This window comes from Colossoma macropomum, unplaced genomic scaffold (assembly GCF_904425465.1).
Source record: "Colossoma macropomum unplaced genomic scaffold, Colossoma_macropomum, whole genome shotgun sequence".
Taxonomy (NCBI): Eukaryota; Metazoa; Chordata; class Actinopteri; order Characiformes; family Serrasalmidae; genus Colossoma; species Colossoma macropomum.
The window spans coordinates 40,293-61,622 of NW_023496030.1; the positions used below are offsets into that span (position 1 = coordinate 40,293).

General features: G+C 37.0%; 1 protein-coding gene and 1 pseudogene across 1 annotated transcript; one reads left to right on the plus strand and one right to left on the minus strand.

The window, feature by feature from the left end:
- The first annotated feature begins 506 nt into the window (after positions 1-506).
- nrros (negative regulator of reactive oxygen species) lies at positions 507-8,230 on the plus strand. The gene is made up of 3 exons (XM_036564695.1): positions 507-638; positions 2,188-2,296; positions 4,595-8,230. Exons 2-3 carry the CDS (start codon positions 2,201-2,203, stop codon positions 6,548-6,550), a joined length of 2,052 nt encoding a protein of 683 aa, XP_036420588.1. The 5' UTR covers positions 507-638; positions 2,188-2,200; the 3' UTR covers positions 6,551-8,230.
- An 8,574-nt stretch (positions 8,231-16,804) lies between these two features.
- The window catches only part of LOC118804065, a 47,261-nt pseudogene continuing 42,735 nt past the window's right edge, over positions 16,805-21,330 (minus strand).

Below are 21,330 nucleotides of genomic sequence, written 5' to 3' on the forward strand. Positions count from 1 at the left end.
AAAGAGAGTGCAACTTTTCACAGGAAGGGTGTGAGCTCTCCGTGGTTTCCTCTTAAGTAGTATCTGATGAGCGAAACCAGTAGTGGGTGGTATGGGTGTGTTCCTTACGCAGGCTGTTGTGGTCTGCTAAGTAAAACAAAATTAAGAGTATAAGGATTTAAAAACAGAATTACGACTAAAGGAATTTAAGAGCTGTCTTTAATCTCTATTCTTTAAACGTTTTATAGCCATACTTTCTTCACCACTGCACGTTCATTCATGACCAACGTCATGACTGTCCAGTGTCTCACATGGCCCAGTATTTATAACCTTCATAACCTACATGCAGCGTTGATAGGCAAGACTGTTTTGTTGTGACACGCTCTAGCAGGCCCATTTGTGTAGAATGTGTTTCTCTCTGCATCTTTCTGACCGTGCATTGCGGAGCCTCTATCTCTGCAGGCCACATGTGACTCGGCTTCCGTTGCTTTCTTGCTTCCGCAAATAACTAAAAGGGGTTTGCTTGCAAGAGGTGCAGATGTTAAAGCACTTGGTTTGTCCGAGGGAGCTGGTCAAACGCACTATTTCGCGACGAGAACGGGGAAATGGTGTACAGGGAAAGGTGCAGCTGCGCGGACGACGCAAAGCAGCCCAGCGGGGTAAGAGCGCGCGCCTTCGGACTCCATTCACCTCCATTCAACCCACAGTACAGCAGTAGCGGTTAGAGAGGCGCGCAGGCGGCAGGGCACGCAAGCAGCCCCTACAGCAGGAGGCTAAAGCAGGGGCTGTCCGCCTGTAAAATGCATTTAAGTGTGACCGTTAGTAAACAGGCTAGTTAATAGACACTCTGGCAGTGTTGCAATACTGCTGTGAATCTTGGCTGTGTCATGCAAAAGACGTGGATTTAAAATTTGCCTCTTCAGACACATCTAGGTCGAGTTTAGCTTCTGAACACTTTTTGTTTGAGCTGTTTAGTCGTTGTGCTAAACGAGGTTTGCGCGATAAGATCTGCAGTGTGCTGGCTCTCCAGGGCTATTCCCGCAACCCTGGGCTAATAGCTTAACCCTGTGACGCATGCGCAGTAACGTTAAATGTACAGACGTTTGTGGTAATGTAGTTTAGCCTGGTCTTTTTGGGTATGAACGCCAGCTTAGTGATTGCATTGTGGTTAAAAAGTGAAAACAATAGTGTGACTGAAAATAGTTTTCCAATTTTCCAGTGGTATAACTTGTCATCTTTTCCATTGTGCCAGTCTTGTTTAGGGTAGCATTAAAATGTAGCCTACGTGTGCTACATCTAGTGAATTTGTACTTTTCTGTGATAAGTATACGATAATACTTTTATACTCAAGTGTATTCGTGAGGAACGAAATCTGACTCTTACTCGTCCATTTAGTAATTCACAGTTAGTTCCCATTTCATTTTTGGGGGTTATTTTCATTCTGTTGTGTCAGTTCAGCACTTGGACTGCTTTGCTCATAACCATCATATTCAAGTTACATTATTTTTTTTTATGCCAAAAGGACCCCATAAAGAGAAAAACAGAACTTCAGTTTGTAGCTGATAGCTGTTCAACTCCAGTTCTATAAGGAACTCTGTTGGACTGCCTTGAGTTTTTGACCACATACATTTTTTTTTACTTTTTTTTTTTTTATTCCTTTAAAGGTTATTTTGTTTTGTTTGTTTTAGTAGCTATTTTTACTTCTAATTGATTCATTATTTAACTAAAATAACATTTCTTGTTCATGAGTCTGGTTTAAGGCTGCTGAACTGTACTCTGAATGTGGTTAATTTAAAGAAATGTGCAATAAATTGGAATCTGTTGCCAATGCCAAGCTCAGTTATCGTACAGGTTTAAGAGGGAGGGATTTTGTCACTCACTTGGTATTAGGGCTGAATCTTAGCTAAAGGCTGACTCGCGATAATACTCTTAACAATAATAATAATAATAATAAGACTCTTAACATGTGTAATAAAAGCAGTGCTAACGTAGCCTAAATAAACAAGATGATCCTAACATGAGAAACTTTAAATAAATGGTTGTAGCGGGGAAAAAACTGGAAAAACAATGTGTGACTGCAAAATTAGATGCCTGCAAGACAAAACAGAAATGCTCCTTGCTATCTTTATTTGTTTGCCCCAAGTCTCTTGGGAAGCAGTTTGACTAGCATGAATACAGCTCTAATACTTTCTTGTTCCTTCTTCTTAGCGAGTATGATAAGATGCCGGTCCTCAGTGTTCTCTCCACGCTGTTGTACTTTATATCAATGCCTGTGCCTTGGGCCCTCGGCCATCCACACATCACCCCCTGCAGACTGGTAAGAAAAACATGGAAAATCAGACATAATGGTTTGATTTGACAAGAAAACAATAATGAAAACATCAAAATTAGACGTAATGGGAAATAAACAATGTGCAATATGACAATATAGTCATATGCATAAGTTTGGATGCTCCCGGTCAAAGTAAATGCTTTGTTAATTTTCTTATTACATGTTTTCTTGTTGGTTTTATTGATTTATGTTAAAAATGTTGATTACTGTTTATTTGCTGACTTTAACACACTGGAAAAACAGACAAAAAACATAAATATGGCCTGTAAAGTTTTTTTTTTTAATGATAAATATAAATAGAATTAAATAACTATACATAAATAGATATTGTGCTCTAAAATTGCAGAAAAGTGTCACATTTAAGTTTGTTCTATGTAGAGATGTTAAGTGTTAACTTATTTTCAGTTAGAAGATCAACAAAACATATAACTTTACCAGGGATTTGCAAACAGTTGTGCATTATGTATGTCATTTTGTCATTATAACAATAATTCATGATACACATTTCAGAATATGTTGTTGGTATATTCAGTACATCTAGAACACTGAACAAGAACACTGAGATCAATCATAGAGAGCCAGTAAACAAACACAACAAGTGTATATTAACTGTATAAGCGGAATTGTAACAAGAGGTTGAGGCCCATTATAATATAATTTTATTTTATTAATTTATTTCTACCAATTGTTTTTTTCCTTTATTCATCACTGTACTGTAAAATTGCAGTTCTACAATTTTGTTGGTGCATTTTGTCTGTTCCTGCTGGTTCACAAACTTCAGAAAAACAAAAAATCATGATACATTTTGTATATTTATTTATATTTTGGCCCTATTGTATCCTTGGAAATTAATAGAATAAAATCGATATATATACAATGCTATGCAAAGGTCAGAGACCACCCTTTTATTTCCAGTCAGAACATATTAAGTATTAAACATTTATTTATTTTTTTATTCAGCATCAGGGAAGCATGTATTCAACAGAATTTACACAAAAGCTTCAACACCTAAATATAACATTACATTTTTCAGTATTTATGCGACCACACTTTATTACAGCTTCCTTTCTTTTTTCCAGTCTTTTCTGAGAGATTTTTTTCACACCTCCAGTCTTAGAAAGTGGTTGTTGTAAGTTCTTAACCTTAAGTTATTAATCTCAGTTATTTAAATTACCTAAATTTAGATTCATCAGTCCATGAAACTTTACTCCATATTTCAGATGTCTTAGAAAGTGGTTGTTTTTCGGCTGTCAGTTCTTAACCTTCAGTTCTTAATCTCAGTTATTTAAATTACTTAAATTTAGATTCATCTGTCCATGAAGCTTTACTCTATATTTCAGATGTCCAGTTTCAGTGTTCTAGTGCAGATTTTCTTTTCTCAGTAATGGCTTCTTTACAGTCAGACACATACCAATGAGTTGTCTTCTCCTAGTGGAAGGTTTGACAGAAACACAGATTTTCTCCTATCTCCCAAAGACTGTTTCTCTGATGGTCACAGTTTTGGTCGTCTATCAGATTGTCTTTAATATTTTTATTTCCAACTGCAGTTTTGGAAACTGTTTTGGATTATCTTATATATGATTTCCTCAAAAATATCTCCATAAAATTAAAACTTGTATGTAATGCCCATTTTACTGGAAATTAACTAAATAAAGGGTAGCCTTTGACTTCTGCACAGTATACATATGTAATCAAGATATATGTTTGCTTAGGTTCTCAGATTTTGCAGTTAAACATCAGGTACAAAAAGTAGTGCATTTACATTTAAAATTCACTCTGGAATAAGAAATAATATAGAGAAAGTTTTGAGGCTTGAGTCATTGGTAAACATCACTGATGGCATTACAAAGTCAATTAATGTAAAAATGTAGCAAAATGTTTTCATGTTTTTCAGTTAGTGTTAGGGTTTCTTTATTTCTGTAGTTTTTTTGTTTTTTGTTTTTTTTTTATTTTTACCCAATTTTCTCCCCAATTTAGTCGTGTGCAATTCCACCCGCTAGTATTTCTGTAGTTTTAATTGTAATATTGTAAATACAAAGTAATTTAACTGTACATTGTGGTACAGTAAAACCAAGCAATATTTTGAAAAGTGTATTTAGAAGTAACTAGATGTGGAACAGTGACACTTACTAATAGTGTTACCTAAAACCTCTCTTAAAGTAATATTTCAACCAATGTATACTGGTTGAATTTGGTTACTTTTGATGTCTATTTTGAGATTAAGAGCCTTTCCATTGTTCATGTTGTCTCTCATTCTCTCTGTTTCTCTCTCTGTTCCTACAGAGTCAAAGCACAGCTCTATGTAACAGCTACGGGCTCTCTTCTGTTCCAAGTGACTTGCCACAACAAATAGAAGAGCTGTTTCTAAATCAAAACTTTGTCTTAACGTTACAGAATGATTGTCTCTCACGGTATGCTTCCCTTCGCCTCTTCAGCTGCGCAAGCAACAGTTTAAGGGCAGTTGAGGAGAAAGCTTTCTCCAGTTCCCCACTGATAGAGAGCCTCAATTTGGCCAATAATGAGCTCCACAATGGGCATAAGCAGTTTGCTCAGTCTCTGAGCTCTTTGACCAGGCTAAGAACTCTGGATTTATCTAGTAATGGACTCACAGAGGATATGGTTTCTGATCTGCTACAAAACCTCACGTCTCTTGAGTTTCTGTATCTTTCTGGGAACGTTCTGCTCAGGTTAGACGAATCCACATTTAGAGACCTTTACCAGCTGAAGGAACTGAATCTAGAGAGAAATCTGCTGTTTGAAATTGATGGGGCATTTGATCACCTAAAAAAGCTCCAGCGGCTTAACTTGGCCTTTAACTCTCTGCCATGTTTGGTGAAGTTTGAAATGACCCAGTTGGTGATGCTGAACGCCAGCCACAACCTTATTGAATGGTTCATAACCAATTCAGACCTCACAGAGATCTTTCAGCTGGAGACGCTGGATCTGTCCAACAACCGGCTCCTGTTTTTCCCCTTCCTTCCCACTCACAGTCGCATTAGGTCATTGCTACTGTCCAATAACCAGATTAACTTTTATAGTCATCTAGCAGTGAACAATTCTTCAAACTGGACCACTAATGTTGAGTACTATAACATGGGCAGAAATGCCAGCAACATTACAGCAGACCTCTGGGATGAGAGCCTTCATGGAGATATCTCATCGGTGCAACTGTTGGATCTCAGTGGGAACCAGCTGAGATACTTCCCTGAGGGATTCCTTCAGAAAATGCCTCACCTCTACTGGTTGAGGCTGAGAAGAAACTGCTTAGAATCCCTCAATCTAACAGCAGAGGGTATGCCAGCCACTCTATATGAGCTGGACGTAAGCAACAATAGACTTATGGAGCTTCACGCCCAGCCAAGTTCAGCCAGTGTACTTAATAACCTTACACATCTGAACTTGAGCTTAAATGACATTCAGAGGCTTCCCCCTAGAGTCTTCAATACCCTTCCCAGTCTCAGTACTGTGGACCTTAGTTATAACACAGTAGGTATATGTCATTCCGGAGAGGTCAGTGACTCTGACTCTTCAGCTTGTGCTGTTTGGACAAATCATTCTTCCTTGAAACAGCTCTACATTGCTGGATGTAGCATACAAAATCTGCCGCCTTTGGTTTTTGAGGGTACACCATTGACACACTTAGAACTATCTAACAACCCAGACTTGCTCATTGGCCAAGACTGTTTATCAGGTCTCAGTGGAACCTTGCAGCACCTGGGATTGAGCAACACAGGTCTGCAAAACTTTGACTTCTCACCATATAAACATTTGAAATTTCTCAACATCTCCAAAAACTCAATATGGGAGCTACCGAAATCTCTATTGATGTTGAACTTGAAGCTTCTGGACTTGAGGAATAACATGCTATCCACCATCCAATCTGAACATGCGACTGCGATTGCAGAAAGGGTTCAGATTGTCTATGTAAATGGAAATGCTTTTAATTGCTGCCAGTTAGAATGGTACAGGACGTTTGAGGAATCAAAAGCCCTCCGTGCTGTTGATCTCTCAGAGGTTACATGTATAGACCTACACCGCCAGAGCCGAAAAGCCATGTTTTTTGACTCTGTCGATTGTGGCAGCCACAGCACAGAGGAGTCAATTTTCTGGTACATTCTGCTCTTTTTATGTGTTTGCCTGTCCCTGGTGGGCATCTCTGTCATTTATTTACTCACATACAGGCCAAAAGTGCTGCCTCGTGCAATTAAAAAGAAATGTTGGAGGCCCACGCCATACTAAACAAACACAGCCAACACAGAACTGGTTGAGTAAAACTACAGATGTTGAAAGACCCTGACTTTTTGTAATAAAGCAATTGCAAGTTATGTTTTTAGCTAACATGAGAATATGATTGTTAGCCTTTGTTACCAAATGTAAACAGAACATATGAGTATGTCTTACATGCACTTTTTGTACATTTTATATTCATTAAAGTCATATTTTACACTCTAATAATTTTGTTTTAGGAACCACATTCATTAAGATTTGGTTTTAGGCCTACAATAATGTACCTATATGGTTTCCTAAGTAACACAAGACAAACTGGATAACATTAATAAGTCTCTTTTAAGAAATATGTGAATGGCAGATTAGAGTCAACATGACTCAGGAATTATAACATATTTTCCTCCATAACATGACGTGTTTCAGAGTGAAATGCGGTATAAGGGAGGGTCTCCGAGCTAAATGAGAATTTTACTCGATAATGAGGTGAAGGTAAAACACAATATTTTTAGTTAATATTATTTGTTCCCAGGTCAAAAAAGGCAGCGTCCCAACTTAGCCATCATCTTCATCAAAGTAAACCAAAGTTAATTGATCTGCACAAAATTCACTGAAATTAAGCTTTTCTTTCAATTCAAACTGTAATTATATCATGTAAGCACTGATTCTTATATTTGGTTGGAGTTATTACACACCATGTCGAGCCAAAATCAGATTTTTACTGGATCATATACAAACAAATAGTTAGCAAGAATAAAGTTAAATAAAGAAAATGTTCTTTACTTTAAGCAAGAAAAACATTGTCATTTGCATACCTGTGAACTATTTGTGTAGATCTGTACACCTCATTAAACAAGGTCTAATATATTGCATTCACAAAGGTTCATTAATATTGTTCTAAAAGTTTGATTATTCCAAGCCAGGGACTGCCAATTCCCCTTGCCTCTGGTCACAACATTTAAAATTTTGGACACTTAAAAATGCAGAGCCTGTGCTTGCTTTTTCACAAACTTTTTTCACACATACAGAATTTTTTTCACACATACAGAAACTTCTAATATTAAAAACAAAACAACTTTTCACTAGGCCTGGGCAACATCTAAAACTACTTGGCATAATATTGTTAAACACACAAACAGACTTCTTAAGCACACATGCTTATGCATATGCATTAAATGATTTAATAAAAACCGTTAGATAAATCATATTAAATATGCTGAATGCTTGTTAATTGTAAATACAATGTACATGTTTCTATAGTTCTGAATTTTGGCCCAATTAACCATTAGCTTGTTGTAGTGTTGTTGTTGCTGTGGGCCAGTGCCAATTTTTTTATTACCTTTGTTCTACCCTTGTTCCAAACATTTCTATATACTACTGAATTTTAGCTTTTTAAACACATACAAACCTACATTTATAACTGCAGTTAACCTGAAAGTAGCACAGAGAATTATAATTACTACAAATGGATGTTATGGTATTTTAAAATCTATATATACAAGTCAAGTCTTCCTAGTTTCTTTTACTGGTATAGCTGTAGGCCGCTAACTCAAATAAATAAGATTATTGCATTATCGCATGTAGTTTGCATTTTCATTTTTCTTCAGCCATTTCTGATGTCAGGTAAACCAAGGCCAGATGAGTCAGAATTGTACTGGGAGTTTAGATCACTTAGGTCATGCGTAACCATACACTGCGGTTTGATTCTTAACCAGTTAAAATTTGCCGTCAAATTGTCAGTGTTCTGACACTTGCACTACTTCATTGCTTTTGCATGCCAGAGAAAGGCACTGTGGCATGACTATATATATACTGTGTGTGTGTATATATATATATATATATATATATATATATATATATATATATATAATGTGTGTGTGTGTGTGTGTGTGTGTGTTTGTGTATATGTATATATATATATATATATATATATATATATATATATATATATATACACACACCGTATATGTGTCTACGTGTGAACGTTAAATCATATGTGCAGAAGTTGTGTGTCGCAAACAGTTGCTGAAAGCAGCAGAGGAAACATGAAATTTCCTGTTTTGATGAGATCTGTAGCAACTGCCCAGTTCTAGGTCTCACAAAAAGAGTGGTGGGGTTGAGGTTTTGCTCCATGCTGACTTCTCAAGTGGCAGCTGCAGTAGAAGGCTACTCTCCATCTTTTTCATCTTGTTACTTTAAACTTGTCACCAAAAGCTCTGTAGATTGCAGCTTGTATGGCTTACTCACTCAGCAGAAACATGCTTCTGTGTCTTTGGAATAGCACCTTCACGCAAAGCCTTTATCATTTATGTAGAGGTAGGCTGTGTGATATGTAATACCAACATATTTAGAAAGTATATATTTAAAAATTGCAATTTTTATTTCCTTTTTTTTGAAGTAGCACTTCTGATATATCAGTTGGCCAGAAAAATTAGGACATATAAACAACCCAGTATGAGATACTTATTTTATTTTACATTTAATTATATGACAGCAATACTGGTGACTTGAACATAAAACAACAACGTATCCAAACCTGAACCTCAGCATGAGAATGACTTGTTATAATACAAAAAAACACTTTTTTATAAACTACTTAAATATAGGAAAAATAAGAGGTAATAAACAGAAACCAAAAGTGCAAAGAAAATAGCTCCACCACCCTACAATATTAATTTTATTTAACCCTTGTGTGTCGTGTTCGGGTCTGTAGGACCCATTTTCAATGGTTACCAAAAGAAAAAAATATGCAATTTATTATCATTTCTACCTCAGATTCCTTGGCCTTTGCTCATTTCAGTGAAGAACATATAAAATAATACTTCTTTAATGACTTTACACTGTACACCCCCCTACACACATTTATATTACATGTGGTGGTCGGGTGAATAAAGGTGTGGGGGTGCTGTGTCACTAAACTCTCTTCTCTTCATACATGGTCTGCTGTCTGTGTCGTGTTTATATATGTGTGCATGTGTGAGGGTGGACAACATGGACAGGCTGCTGACTGGCTACAGCTGCAAAAGGAGAACCCTACGCTGGGCACTATTTTAAACTCCAGGTATTTTTACATAAATTGTTATGGCTCCAGGGAGTTAACAACTGTAAAGTGACAGTCATATTTGTCAGTCAGACACTGTTCAACTAAAAGTTCATATCCAGCGGGAATTTTTAGCACCCTAATATTGGTACCATATTAGCCACAAAATTGTCTTTTTTTTTTTTTGCTAAAGATCTCTGTAGTCATGCCTATATTAAGAATTTGTGGTCCTGTAGTAAACAAAAATGCCCCAAATCCAATGTATTTTATTATACATACAGTTTCACAAATCTTCCGAATTATGATGTCGTTTGGCTCTCTAAATACATACATGCATACATGTTACAACCAAGTTAACACACCTGTGCACCAAAATGATGAGAATCTAGAGATTTTCTGAGAAAACATTTACAGCAGGGTGTGATATTAGCAATTTTTCAGAAAAAAAGAGACTTTTTCTTATAGAGAAGTTAATTTTTGTTATAGAGAATACCAGCTTAAACCCTAAACCCCTGCGTTCCTGTGTGGGTATTACACCAACTACAGGATGACAACATGAATTGAGAGGCTATACCTTCAACGACATAGCCCATCTTTACACTCATGCTGTTCTGGTATTACATTTTAAATACAGTGCAAACCTTAGAGATCACCCTTTGTTTATTTAATTTCCAGTCAAAACAGCAATTAAGTACAAGCAATTTTTCATTGTCAGAAAGAAAAAGCAGAATACATATTTAACAGGAAATTACACAAAAGCCCGAACAACTAAATATAATGTCAAAATGTTCAGCATTTAGTGTGGACACCCATTACCTTTTTTTCTGTCAAGAGACTCGCTTTCAGTTTCCAACTGAAAACTGTAGCAGTATCATTCCACACCTCCAAAGTTCAATCTCAGAAGTTAACTGCATTTTCTAGAGTACTTCTACAATCCATGTAATACCAAACACATTCAATGATGGTGAAGTCTGGGCTCTGGGGTGGGCAGGCCATTGTTCTGAAAACACCAACAGCTTCTTTGTTTGATTTGTAAATGTTATTTTCTTTTTTCTCAGTAACAGCTTCTTGACAGCAACACATCCTTTCACTGAAGTGTAGCTTAAGTTTCTCCTATCTCTCAAAAATTAAAAAAGTTTGAGTATCAGTTTTTTTTGACTGGGAATTAAATAAATGAAGGGTGGTCTGACTACTGCACAATACTGTCTGGTTTTTTACTCATTACCTATACTGTCCTAGTAAAAGATATGTTGCTCAAAAGCCTGTTACTTAAAGGTGCAACAATGAATCAGGCCATGAAAACACTGCTTAAAAAAAAAAAGGATGTGACCTCTGTCCTGGTGGTGTGTCACACAAGGTGGTCCAATGTGGCCATGGCAAGTATCCACAGAGACCAAAGTGAGGCTGCAGTGTCAAATTAAACAAGGCCTCAAAGGTGATAAAAGAGGTTAAACCACTGAACCTAACCCATCTCCTTTCCCTATTCCCTCCTACACATCCTTTCCTGCTGTTTTTGTGGCTAATGTCAGATGAAAAGCAAAGAAATGTGACATAAAGAGGCCAAATTAAGCACACAGCCTTAAAGCATGGGAACACTCAATATAGTATGTGTGTTTACATTAAGCATCTTGAAAGCAGAGCGTGCAGGCTAAACCAGAGTGTAACCAGAATACCACTGTGGTGATACTCTGGGTCATGGCGGTTTGAGCAAAGAGAGAAAGAGAAACTGGAGTGCTCAGGCAGAGGCCGCAGCTGCCACCCACTGGGTTGAGCCCTTAATAGTGAGGGTTTATTTTGGGTCACTTTCAACAAAAAAAGTGACAGCCCCTGTATCTCACTGCTGACACCAGGAGTGGCTTCAGGCAGGTTCATAACATTAGAATGTGAAAAGTCATTTTCACAATATGCAGCACTGTACTTTTACAAAAGGCAGAAAAACAGTACAATGGCTTTTTAATTCAAAGTTTGCAACAATAAACTACTTAAGAAAGAACAGGAAGAAAACAATTCATGATTATTTATCATTGGAGATGATGCCATAATGGGCTAACATCAAGTCAGGTTCTTCAGCATGCAATTATTATACACTGGTTGTTGTTGTTTACAGGCTCAATGTAATTGGTCTGTATTATCACACACACAGTTGTTCACTGTTTAAGAAGTACCAATTCAGAACAAGCCTACTGCGATGTAATGTATCACAACATCATGATTATCTTGTCCACCCCTACTTCATATATTAATAGATCTATTGGGTGAAGACTTCATGAAACTTGTGACCCTTCTAGTTTATTCCTTTTAGAAACTGCACTGATAGCTCTCACAATAAAGTCACATGGAGTCATGAGATGTTGGTGGGAAACACAAACTGTTAAATGGTATAAAAAAAACTGCTGAAATGCAAACAAGCGGAAATGTAATTCCATTGGTGAAACTGAAACATGCTTTTGTTCAGGTTTGACTTTTCACTAAGAAAAAAAAAGGACGGATTTGAGTTCCACAGTCAGTATTTAGGATAATTTACACTGTGAACCAAGGCTCAGTGCCCTTGATTTTGGTTAACAGGGTCCTTAGTGCATCAGAAATAACAAGCAGTTCCTTTGTGACTTCAAAATGAGCTAAAGAGCCTCACCAAAGTGGCATAAAAATCTTATTTGAGCTGGATCTGGGGAGGTATTGTAATTGATGTAAGTGAACAGAAACACTTTCTGATGTAGGGGACATAAATTATATGATTATAATCATATACTGTAACTATTTACATATATTTTTGTTGTTATCTTCCACATTTGAAATATGATGATGTCTGGACATTATTTTTAGCACTTAATTCCCCACGCTACACAGCCTTCTGAGTAATTTTAGAATACACAGCTCTGTTCATAATTCTGGACACATCTAACACTCATCTTCTTAGTATCCAACTAACTGTTCTGAACAGGCAAATATGTCTCAGTCTGGTTTATCTGTGGGAATTTGGGGGAAAATATACCATAAAAACCATACAAATATACCATAAAAACTTAATTAAATGGATATTTTATCCTAGAGGTCACCATCCCTGGTTCTGGAGATCTCCCTTCCTGCAGCCACACCAGCTCCATCTAGTTAACTTATTCAGAATTCCTTAACTGGCAGGCTCAGATGTATCAGTATCAGGCGCTTGCCTTTTTAATTCAAAGTTTGCAGCTGCAGAGTTTGCAACTGCAGAGTTTTGTTCCAACCTGCATCTAACATGCTTATGTTAGATGCAGGTTGGAACAAAACTCTGCAGGAAAATAGATCTCCCGTGAGAGGGCTGCTGTCCACTGTCTTATCCTGTACGTCAAATGTCTCATAAATTACATTACAAATTCTCCTGGTAAAACTAGTCCAGCTTGAATAGTGCATGTGTTCACTGAATAGGTTTGCATAAGTAGTTGGTTTTCGGTTGGTTCAGACATGAGGAGAGAGTGTTCTGAGCGGAAGCTGACCAAGGCCTGCGCTCACATTAATATTTTCAGAAAGGAACTGAACGTGGCCCCCTCACCATGTGAGGCTGAGCAACAGACACCAGGGTTGGACGGCTTACAGAACCACAGCACAGGAAGTGAACAGCCTGCATAGCTCTACTTCCACTTAACCCTCTTCTTGCTGAAGGGCAGAGCCACAGGGAACTTATTCTGAATGCTATAGCCATGAGTCAGATGTTAAAAAGTTTAACCTCTGTTTTCAGCCACCATCTCTTTGAAGGTAAATTCTGATCTATACAGAATGATCTAAAATAGCATTTAAAATGCTACTGAAATTCTGGAAGATACATGTAAAAAAAACAAAATATACATGATACAAATAAAATTCTGAATGTGTGAATTAAAATGTTACATTATTATAAAGAATAATATAATGCATATGAATGAAAGGCCTGACATCTACTGGCTCATAAGGGAAACAACCAAACAATATGTGGGTCATTTCAAAACTACTGTTGAACTATCACCTTGACAATTTGAAATTCAGTCACACACAAGAAGCTGATCATTATTTCTTTAATCTATAATGATTTTTTAATTTCCTTTTTAATACTTTTAATACTTTAAAAATAAATTTTACAGTCTATTTAGGCCAAAAGATATTAGACAAAACAAATAAAACATTGGTGCACTCTTAAAGTAAACATACAGTTCATGCATGTACTGCAAGTGTAAACTTGCATATCAACCATACAGCCATGAACTAGTCAAATAAATTAGAAGAGTTTCTTAGTGCTCACTCAATCAGGAGTACAGCTTGGGAGTCAATCAAAAATAATTTCTCTGCATGCAGCAGTAATACATTCCATCTGTTTAACAGAAGTTGTTTTCAGACTGCATAGCAGAGTGGGATCATCTAGGAATCAGGACTAGGACAAGAAGCACTTTGTAGCCTACCTATTTTTAAAGGTCTATTTTAAAGACGTATTTTAAAGGTCTGACTGAAAAGGACGTCAAAAAATCCTGAAGAGTAAAAGTAGTAGGTAACACTAATTGAAGTTGTCCCAGATGAGACCAGACATAAGTAGACTGGGTTAGAAATTCAATACTTTTATGCTACCAACTGAATTCCAGCACTGCAGATTATTGAAAAGTTTCTTGTCATTTAATACTAAATTTAAGACCCTAAATAGTTGGTTTTATCAGCATCCGTGAGCCAATAAACATGTTTTTTTCCACAATTCTCCCAGTAGTTTTCAACCTGTGGGCCGTTGGGTGTCTTTTATATATTTTTTAAACTGCATGACATCCTTAATATATAGACATTTAACCAAACCAAAAATGTTAAATATGACAAATATTAATGAAGTGATAATATTTGAGCTCAGTGATTGGTCTGGCAAAATAATGCATAACCAACATGGCTATCTAGATACAATATATGGACAAAAGTAATGGGACACTTACAGGAGCTTTCATAATATCCTGTTCTATAACCTCATTTCCAAAGAAACTGGGACACTGTGCAAAATGTAAATAAAAACAAAATACAATGATGTGCAAATCATTTAAACTCTAGATTTCATTGAAAATAGTACAAAGACAACATATCAAATGTTGAAACTGAGAAATTTTATTGTTTTTTGATAAATATATGCCCATTTTGAATTTGATGCCAATAACACGTTCCAAAAAGTTGGGGTGGGGCAAAAAAAGCCTGGTAAAGTTGTGTAATGCTAAAAAACCAACTGGTGTTTAATTGGCAACAGGTCAGTAACATGATTGAGTACAAAAAGAGCATTCTAGAGAGGCTGTGTCTTTCAGAAGTAAAGATGAGGAGGGGTTCACCACTCTGTGGAACAATCAAATAGTGCAACAGTTCAAGAATAATGTTTCTCAATGTAAAACAGCAAAGAATTCTTGCTTTTCATTATTTACGGTACATAATAACATTAAAAGATTCAGAGAACCTGGAGAAAGCTCTATGCAAGGGACAAGGCCAAAAAACAGTATTTGCTGGCAATGACTTTTGGGCCCTCAGGCAGCACTGCATTAAAAACATGATTCTCCAGTGGAAATCACTGCATGGGTTTAGGAACACTTCTGAGAACCACTGTCTGTGAAAACAGTTCATCACTACATCCACAAATGCAAGTTAAAACTCTAAAACGCAAAGAAGAAATCATATATAAACAGGATCCAGGAATGCTGCCACCTTCTCTGGGCCCGAGCTCATTTAAAATGGACTGAGGCGAAGTGGAAAAGTGTCCTGTGGTCTGACAAACTTTGTTTTTGGAAATCAGCTTGTTATCAGTGCACAGTTCAAAAGCCAGTATCCATGATGTTATGGGGGGGCATTAGTGCACATAGCACCGGTGACATGCACATCTGTGAAGGCAACATTGATGCTGAACAACAGATACACATTTTGGCAACATATGCTGTCATCCAGACAACGCCTTTTTCAGAGAAGGCCCTGTTTATTTCAGCAAGACAATGCCAAACCACATTCTGTGTGTATTACTGCAGCATGGCTCTGTATTAAAAGAGTCTGGGTGCTAAACTGGTCTGCCTACAGTCCAGACCTGTCACCCACTGAACATTTTACGCATTATGAAATGAAAAATACTGCAAATGAGACCATGAACTGTTGAGCAGCTGAAAAGAATGAGAAAACATTTCACTTTTCACAGCAACTGGACTCCTCAGTTCCCAAAAGCTGTGTTGTTAAAAGAAGAGATGATGAAGCATAGTGGTAAACATGCCCCCATCCCAACTTTTTTGGAATGTGTTGTTGGCATCAAATTCAAAATGGGCATATGTTTTTTCAAAAAAAAAAAAAAAAATTCTCAGTTTCAACATTTGATATCTTGTCTTTGTAGTAGTTTCCTTTAAAAATATGGTTTACTTGATTTTCACATCATTGCATTCTATTTTTATTTCCATGAGTTGCAAAAGGCTGAGAACCCCTAATCTAGACTGCTGATTGGTGCAAATTGCATTCTGTGCATGTTATTCATTTCAGCACTTCTTCAATAGTCTACAATCTGTTGCAGTCAGTAAATATACCTGATTTTAGCACCTCAGTCTCAGTTCTGGTTTAAGTCACACCCACTTCTAATTTGTAATTTAAAAGAAGGTATAAAAAAAAACGCATTGTTCAGGAATCAGTGCTGAAGTGAAGGTATCGTATTAGTTGAAAAATTCTGAACAATACCCAGCCGGAATAATGTAGCCTCTGAGCTGAGGCTCTTTAAACTAATACAATTCTAATACTAATACTATAGAAGTCTCGGAAGTTTAAAATAATAGTTGCCATTGAGTTCACTAAACCCTAGTCAGAACACAAAGAGTGAACTAAATTAAAAATTTAACATTAACACTTATTATTGGGGGGTTGTGTCTATAGCTGAATTTACCCTCAAATGCTGTCCAGCTGGTTGTTTTAGCTTTCAAAGTAAAAAGAAATTACAGTCTAGTACACTGTACAGTCCTAATGCTAGTATTGAAAGCTAATACTGATAGACCACTATGTCCTGCTTTACATACCTGAAAAGCACCACTTGTAAGGCACAAATTTTAAGACACACAAAACTGGAACTTATGGTACTCAAAAACCATAACTGTATAATAATAAAAGTCTCAGATGTGCTTTCTTAAAATAAGGTCAAGCATTAAATGCTTAGGATCTAAATAGGTCCATTCTCTTCACCTCTTTATCACAAAAGGTCTATGAAATGTATCGATTCAAGATCTGTTGATCTGAACTACGAACTAAAAGCAGTGGGTAATGGTAATATGTTTTCTTTGTGACTTTTAAAAGTAGCAGAAGAGATCAGATGAGATATGCCATAAAAAAAATATGAGGCAATGTGGATACTATGGCTATTACGAACCAGACTGAATAATCACTTCACATTCCAACCCCACTTGCCAGCTGAAAGAATTTCTTTGAAATGCTCTAGACCTGATAGTCATCCTTATGACTCTAGAGAGAAGTTAAAATAGAGTGTTGGCAGTAATTGGAAGCACTTGCAAACATAAGCACTCTTACCTTGCTGGGGATTAATATTCATGACATACTGTTGGCACATAAGCAGTTCAAACATAATTGCATACATGCATTAAATATGGTACAATCACATCTGAATTATATGCAAGGTTGTTTTTTGCTGCTGCTATTTAGTTCCTAGTTCAGCATCTCTAAATAGGTTATTGGCACTTTGCCCTTTTGATTCCCACGCTCTCCCATCAGTCCATGCCTGGGACGCTACTCACTGTGATCACCTGAGGAAGATAAGAGAGAGACTGTCACCACCACAACTATTGATTGACATACTGAGTCATTTTGTGGTTCACTTCATGTAACACAGTGGTATTCAGAAACTTTAGTGTTTGTTATTTAATTCCATAGCACATATCCACTTAAAAAAGACCTTAAACATCCCAGTCAGTACAAGCGACACACAGAAGCTCCTTCCGGCAGCATGCACAATGTATTTTGACTTTGTACTCATCAGTATGAACATAAACATATTTATTCAAAAGCATAAACAAAGATATGCTAAAAAATGTATATGGAAAAAAAGTATTCAGGCACTACAAATTAAAGGAAGACTGTCGAAAAATCAAACTTACATGATTTCTAAGTACCCCAAATGTAGTCGATCAGCCAAGACATGTTTGGTGTCCAAATTTTGTTTCTTTAGTTCATAACTGGATCCTCTAGACCAACAATGCTAGCAAACACTGGAAGGAAATAATCACCAAACGTGTTTCTGCACTACCGTGATGTGTCTGTTTTGTGAATTTCCTGGGTTTGTTGTCTTGCTGAAATGTCCATCTTCTCCCCTTTTGTGGCTTCTCACATTAATTTCTCCTCTAATATGTCCTGGTACATCAGTCCTTTTATATTCCCTTTCTATGTTGTGTAATGCCAAAGTACCATTTGCATACAGCAACCCCATATCATGATACTCCCAACTTCACACTTCTTGGGGCCATACACTACATTGTTCTAAAAGAGGTCAATTTGTCTAAATGCAAATTATGTGCAAATTTGGGGTCTAGAAACATGAGGTTTTACTTAAGGGCTGGGTATTCACTCTTTGGATCCAGAAGTTCAACAGTGATATCTGCTTAAATTCTGACATCAAGGTCTGATCAGATGATAAATCAAGCAACTTCTCTTGTCCAGCACAGGTCAAATCCTCAGGCATTCTTATGATGTCAAGAGTGAAGGAGTTCCTGATCCACCTTGGTGTGGTCTCAACAAGAAAATCCTCCAAGAACTGTTCTTACAGTGAGACAAGGTGCACAAGAATCACATAACAAATAGCAGAATCAAGTTGCATGTTGTGTGATCAATGGGTTTTCCAAAGTAGGGAAAGCAGAGGTATCATTTTCCTTGACTTTATTAACAAAAATCTGCAACTTTTTTAATACCACTGATTTTGTCAGACACTTCAAAGCGTGTTAAAGACAGACCCTGCATTCCCAGGTTAAACTCATTCAAGCGTGAGAATATATCAGCCAGATACGCTAATTTTGCCAGCCACACTGGATCTTTCAACAGATTTGCCAAACGAGACTGCTGGTCATGCAGAAACGTGTGCCTCAGAGTGCAGTTCGAAGAGCCTTGTGAGCACTTTGCCTCTTGATAACCATCTTACTTCAGTTTGTAGCAAAAGCTGCACATGTTCGCTGCACATTTTGTCACAAAGTGTACTAACCAGATGTGAACTCTCTGGTCTAGCCTTTATAAAATTCACAATTTTTAAAGCAGAGTCTAGAACAGATTTTAAATCCTCAGGCATTTTCTTGACTGCAACTGGTAGCAGCTTACAGAACAAAAAGTCTTTGTGCGACATGCCTTCAAACTCATATCTCATGTAAACAAGCTAACTGGCTAAATCTGCAACATCTGCAGACTCATATAACTGCAGTAAAAAGTATCTGCTCATTTTAATGCCCTCTATCAGCGTTTGTCTGACACTATCTGCCATATCAGCAATTCTGCAAGTGACTGGGTCATTTGAAAGGTCGAGCTGTTTAGCAGCATTTTTTCCGCACATAATATGTGTCATCTCTGTTGCCAGTGGTAAAACTTCACCAATTGTGTGGGACTTACCCGCTTTTGCAATCCTCAAGCTTGCATGGTAGGATGATTCTTGGGCTTTGGAAACTGAGGTGGCAGTATTCCTTAATATAGAGTTGCGCTGCTTCATCAGATCTATAAGTTTCCTTTTAAAAAAATGTACAGGTTTATCCTTTAAGTGTACAGGTTTAGTGTTCAAATGCTGTCTTAAATGTGCTGGTTTCATGCTCTCATTGCTGAGCACACAACGCACAATGCATTGTGGTCTTGGTTCTTCCTCCGTCCCACTATAAGTAAATCCCAAACCTAGATATCTTGTGTCGTACCATCTTGTAGTTGTTTTCACTAGTAGTGCTGTCTGTGTCTAAATTAGCATCCATGAATTATCCTCCTCATGCTCAACAGGTGTGTTTGATTTACCAGGGTTGGGGTCATTGTTCCTGGAATCTGCTATCTTCAGCCATGACATAATAGGTGATTTATTCGAGGTATTCCCCCCGCTACACAGCTGCACAACATGAGACCAGTCAGCCTAAAGGGGGCGCTGTTACGCAGCACTTGGCTTTGAATCCTGATTCCTTGGGTCAAATCAAACTAATTTGTAATTTGGAACTTTTTGCTCCGCCCACTTAGATTTCTTGCAAAACTACATATGTGAAACTAGTCCTTTGCGAACTAGTCCTAGGATTTTCACTCGATTCTCATGTAAACAACATGGCTGCCATATGTTAATGTGACCTTCTAATGCCTATGATTCAAAATAATTGATAATTATTTGGAAATTCTCTAACCCGAGAATCCTTCATCCAAAAAATTTTAGACTTGAGACTTATTCAGTAGGAGATTATGAGGTAGTGTATCAATTTTGGCGCACATACATCGCTGTAACAGATGAATAACTGTTTCTCAGCCTCAGTCCATCCAATCAAGCTCAACTTTTGCGTGTGGCATCTTTTAGACAGGCTATAAGTAAATCCAAAGACAATTTGATAAATTTAAATTTACGCTCACCATCAGCCAATCGGCTTTCAGCAGGCTTTTGACAAGGTTAACTTTGACCAATCATTACAAAACTTGAGTGGTGTCACTATGCAGGCACTTTCTAACAGCCAGTGAAGTTTCAAAAGATTTGGCCACTGGGGGCGCTATTCATGAAAATCAATTAATTATTACATGTTACATGTACATATTATTTTTGGTCAAAAACTATGTTACTCTAATGTATTACAGTGTTCTGAACAAATTTCCAATTACAAGTTCATTAAAAATGCATAGTGTTTTTTGTAATCACTAACTGTTTGAAAACTATACTTTTCAAATTAGTCTCTGGATTTTGATCATTAACTTTTTGAAATTGGTCTAGAAATACTCTGGGGACTCTTGAGGTAAATAATTCTCAAAAAATGAAAACTTTTTTTACTCAACATCGTGTCGCTCTATCTACTAATTGCTGCGGCTATGGCATTGCTAGCTTAAATTGCTATAACTCCTCAGTCATTCGTCGGAACAATTCAAAACTGTAAGTAATTGAATATAGTGAGACTATGATGGGGTCTGCAAAATTTTGTCCAGATTGGCCTTTAGGGGGCGCTTTAGCACTCAAAAACACAAAGTCATTACAAATGCTATTAGAATGTTATTACAAAGTCTACAGATAGACACTTGGTATCTTTTGATTCAGTTCAATAACCCAAATAACTTTGTAATTACATTTTATGTCAGAAATTGGACTGCTTGTCTGGTATTTTGGTTTATTTGTTCACAACTACAGCTTATTATACAAAGGTAAAAAGGTCAACCTGAAAAAAAACTTTCTTTGTTGAAGGTTCCTGATTAATAATCATCCCATATCTCTTGGATGTTCTACAAACCATTGTAGATCACTACATATGAATATAACATATTGTGTTTAAATATCACTGCTCATTGTTTATGGCAAATTAAGGCCTTTTGATAAACTGACCTTCTTTCAGTTTTTTTTCTCTCTGCAAATAAATAAGGCCCAAACAGTATTAGGCCTTGGTGAACCCACTCATCGCCACTTGCGGATGTATTTCTTTGCTAGTTAGGAGTGAGATGGTTAGGGTAAGAATATCGAGGTCAGGGTCAATCTTATCAGAGGCAGAGTAGGGGTGGGTCTTATTGTGGGTGGAAAAATGTAGTCCAGCAAAATAAAAGTCTTTCTGAACTGATACTGTTGGTCATC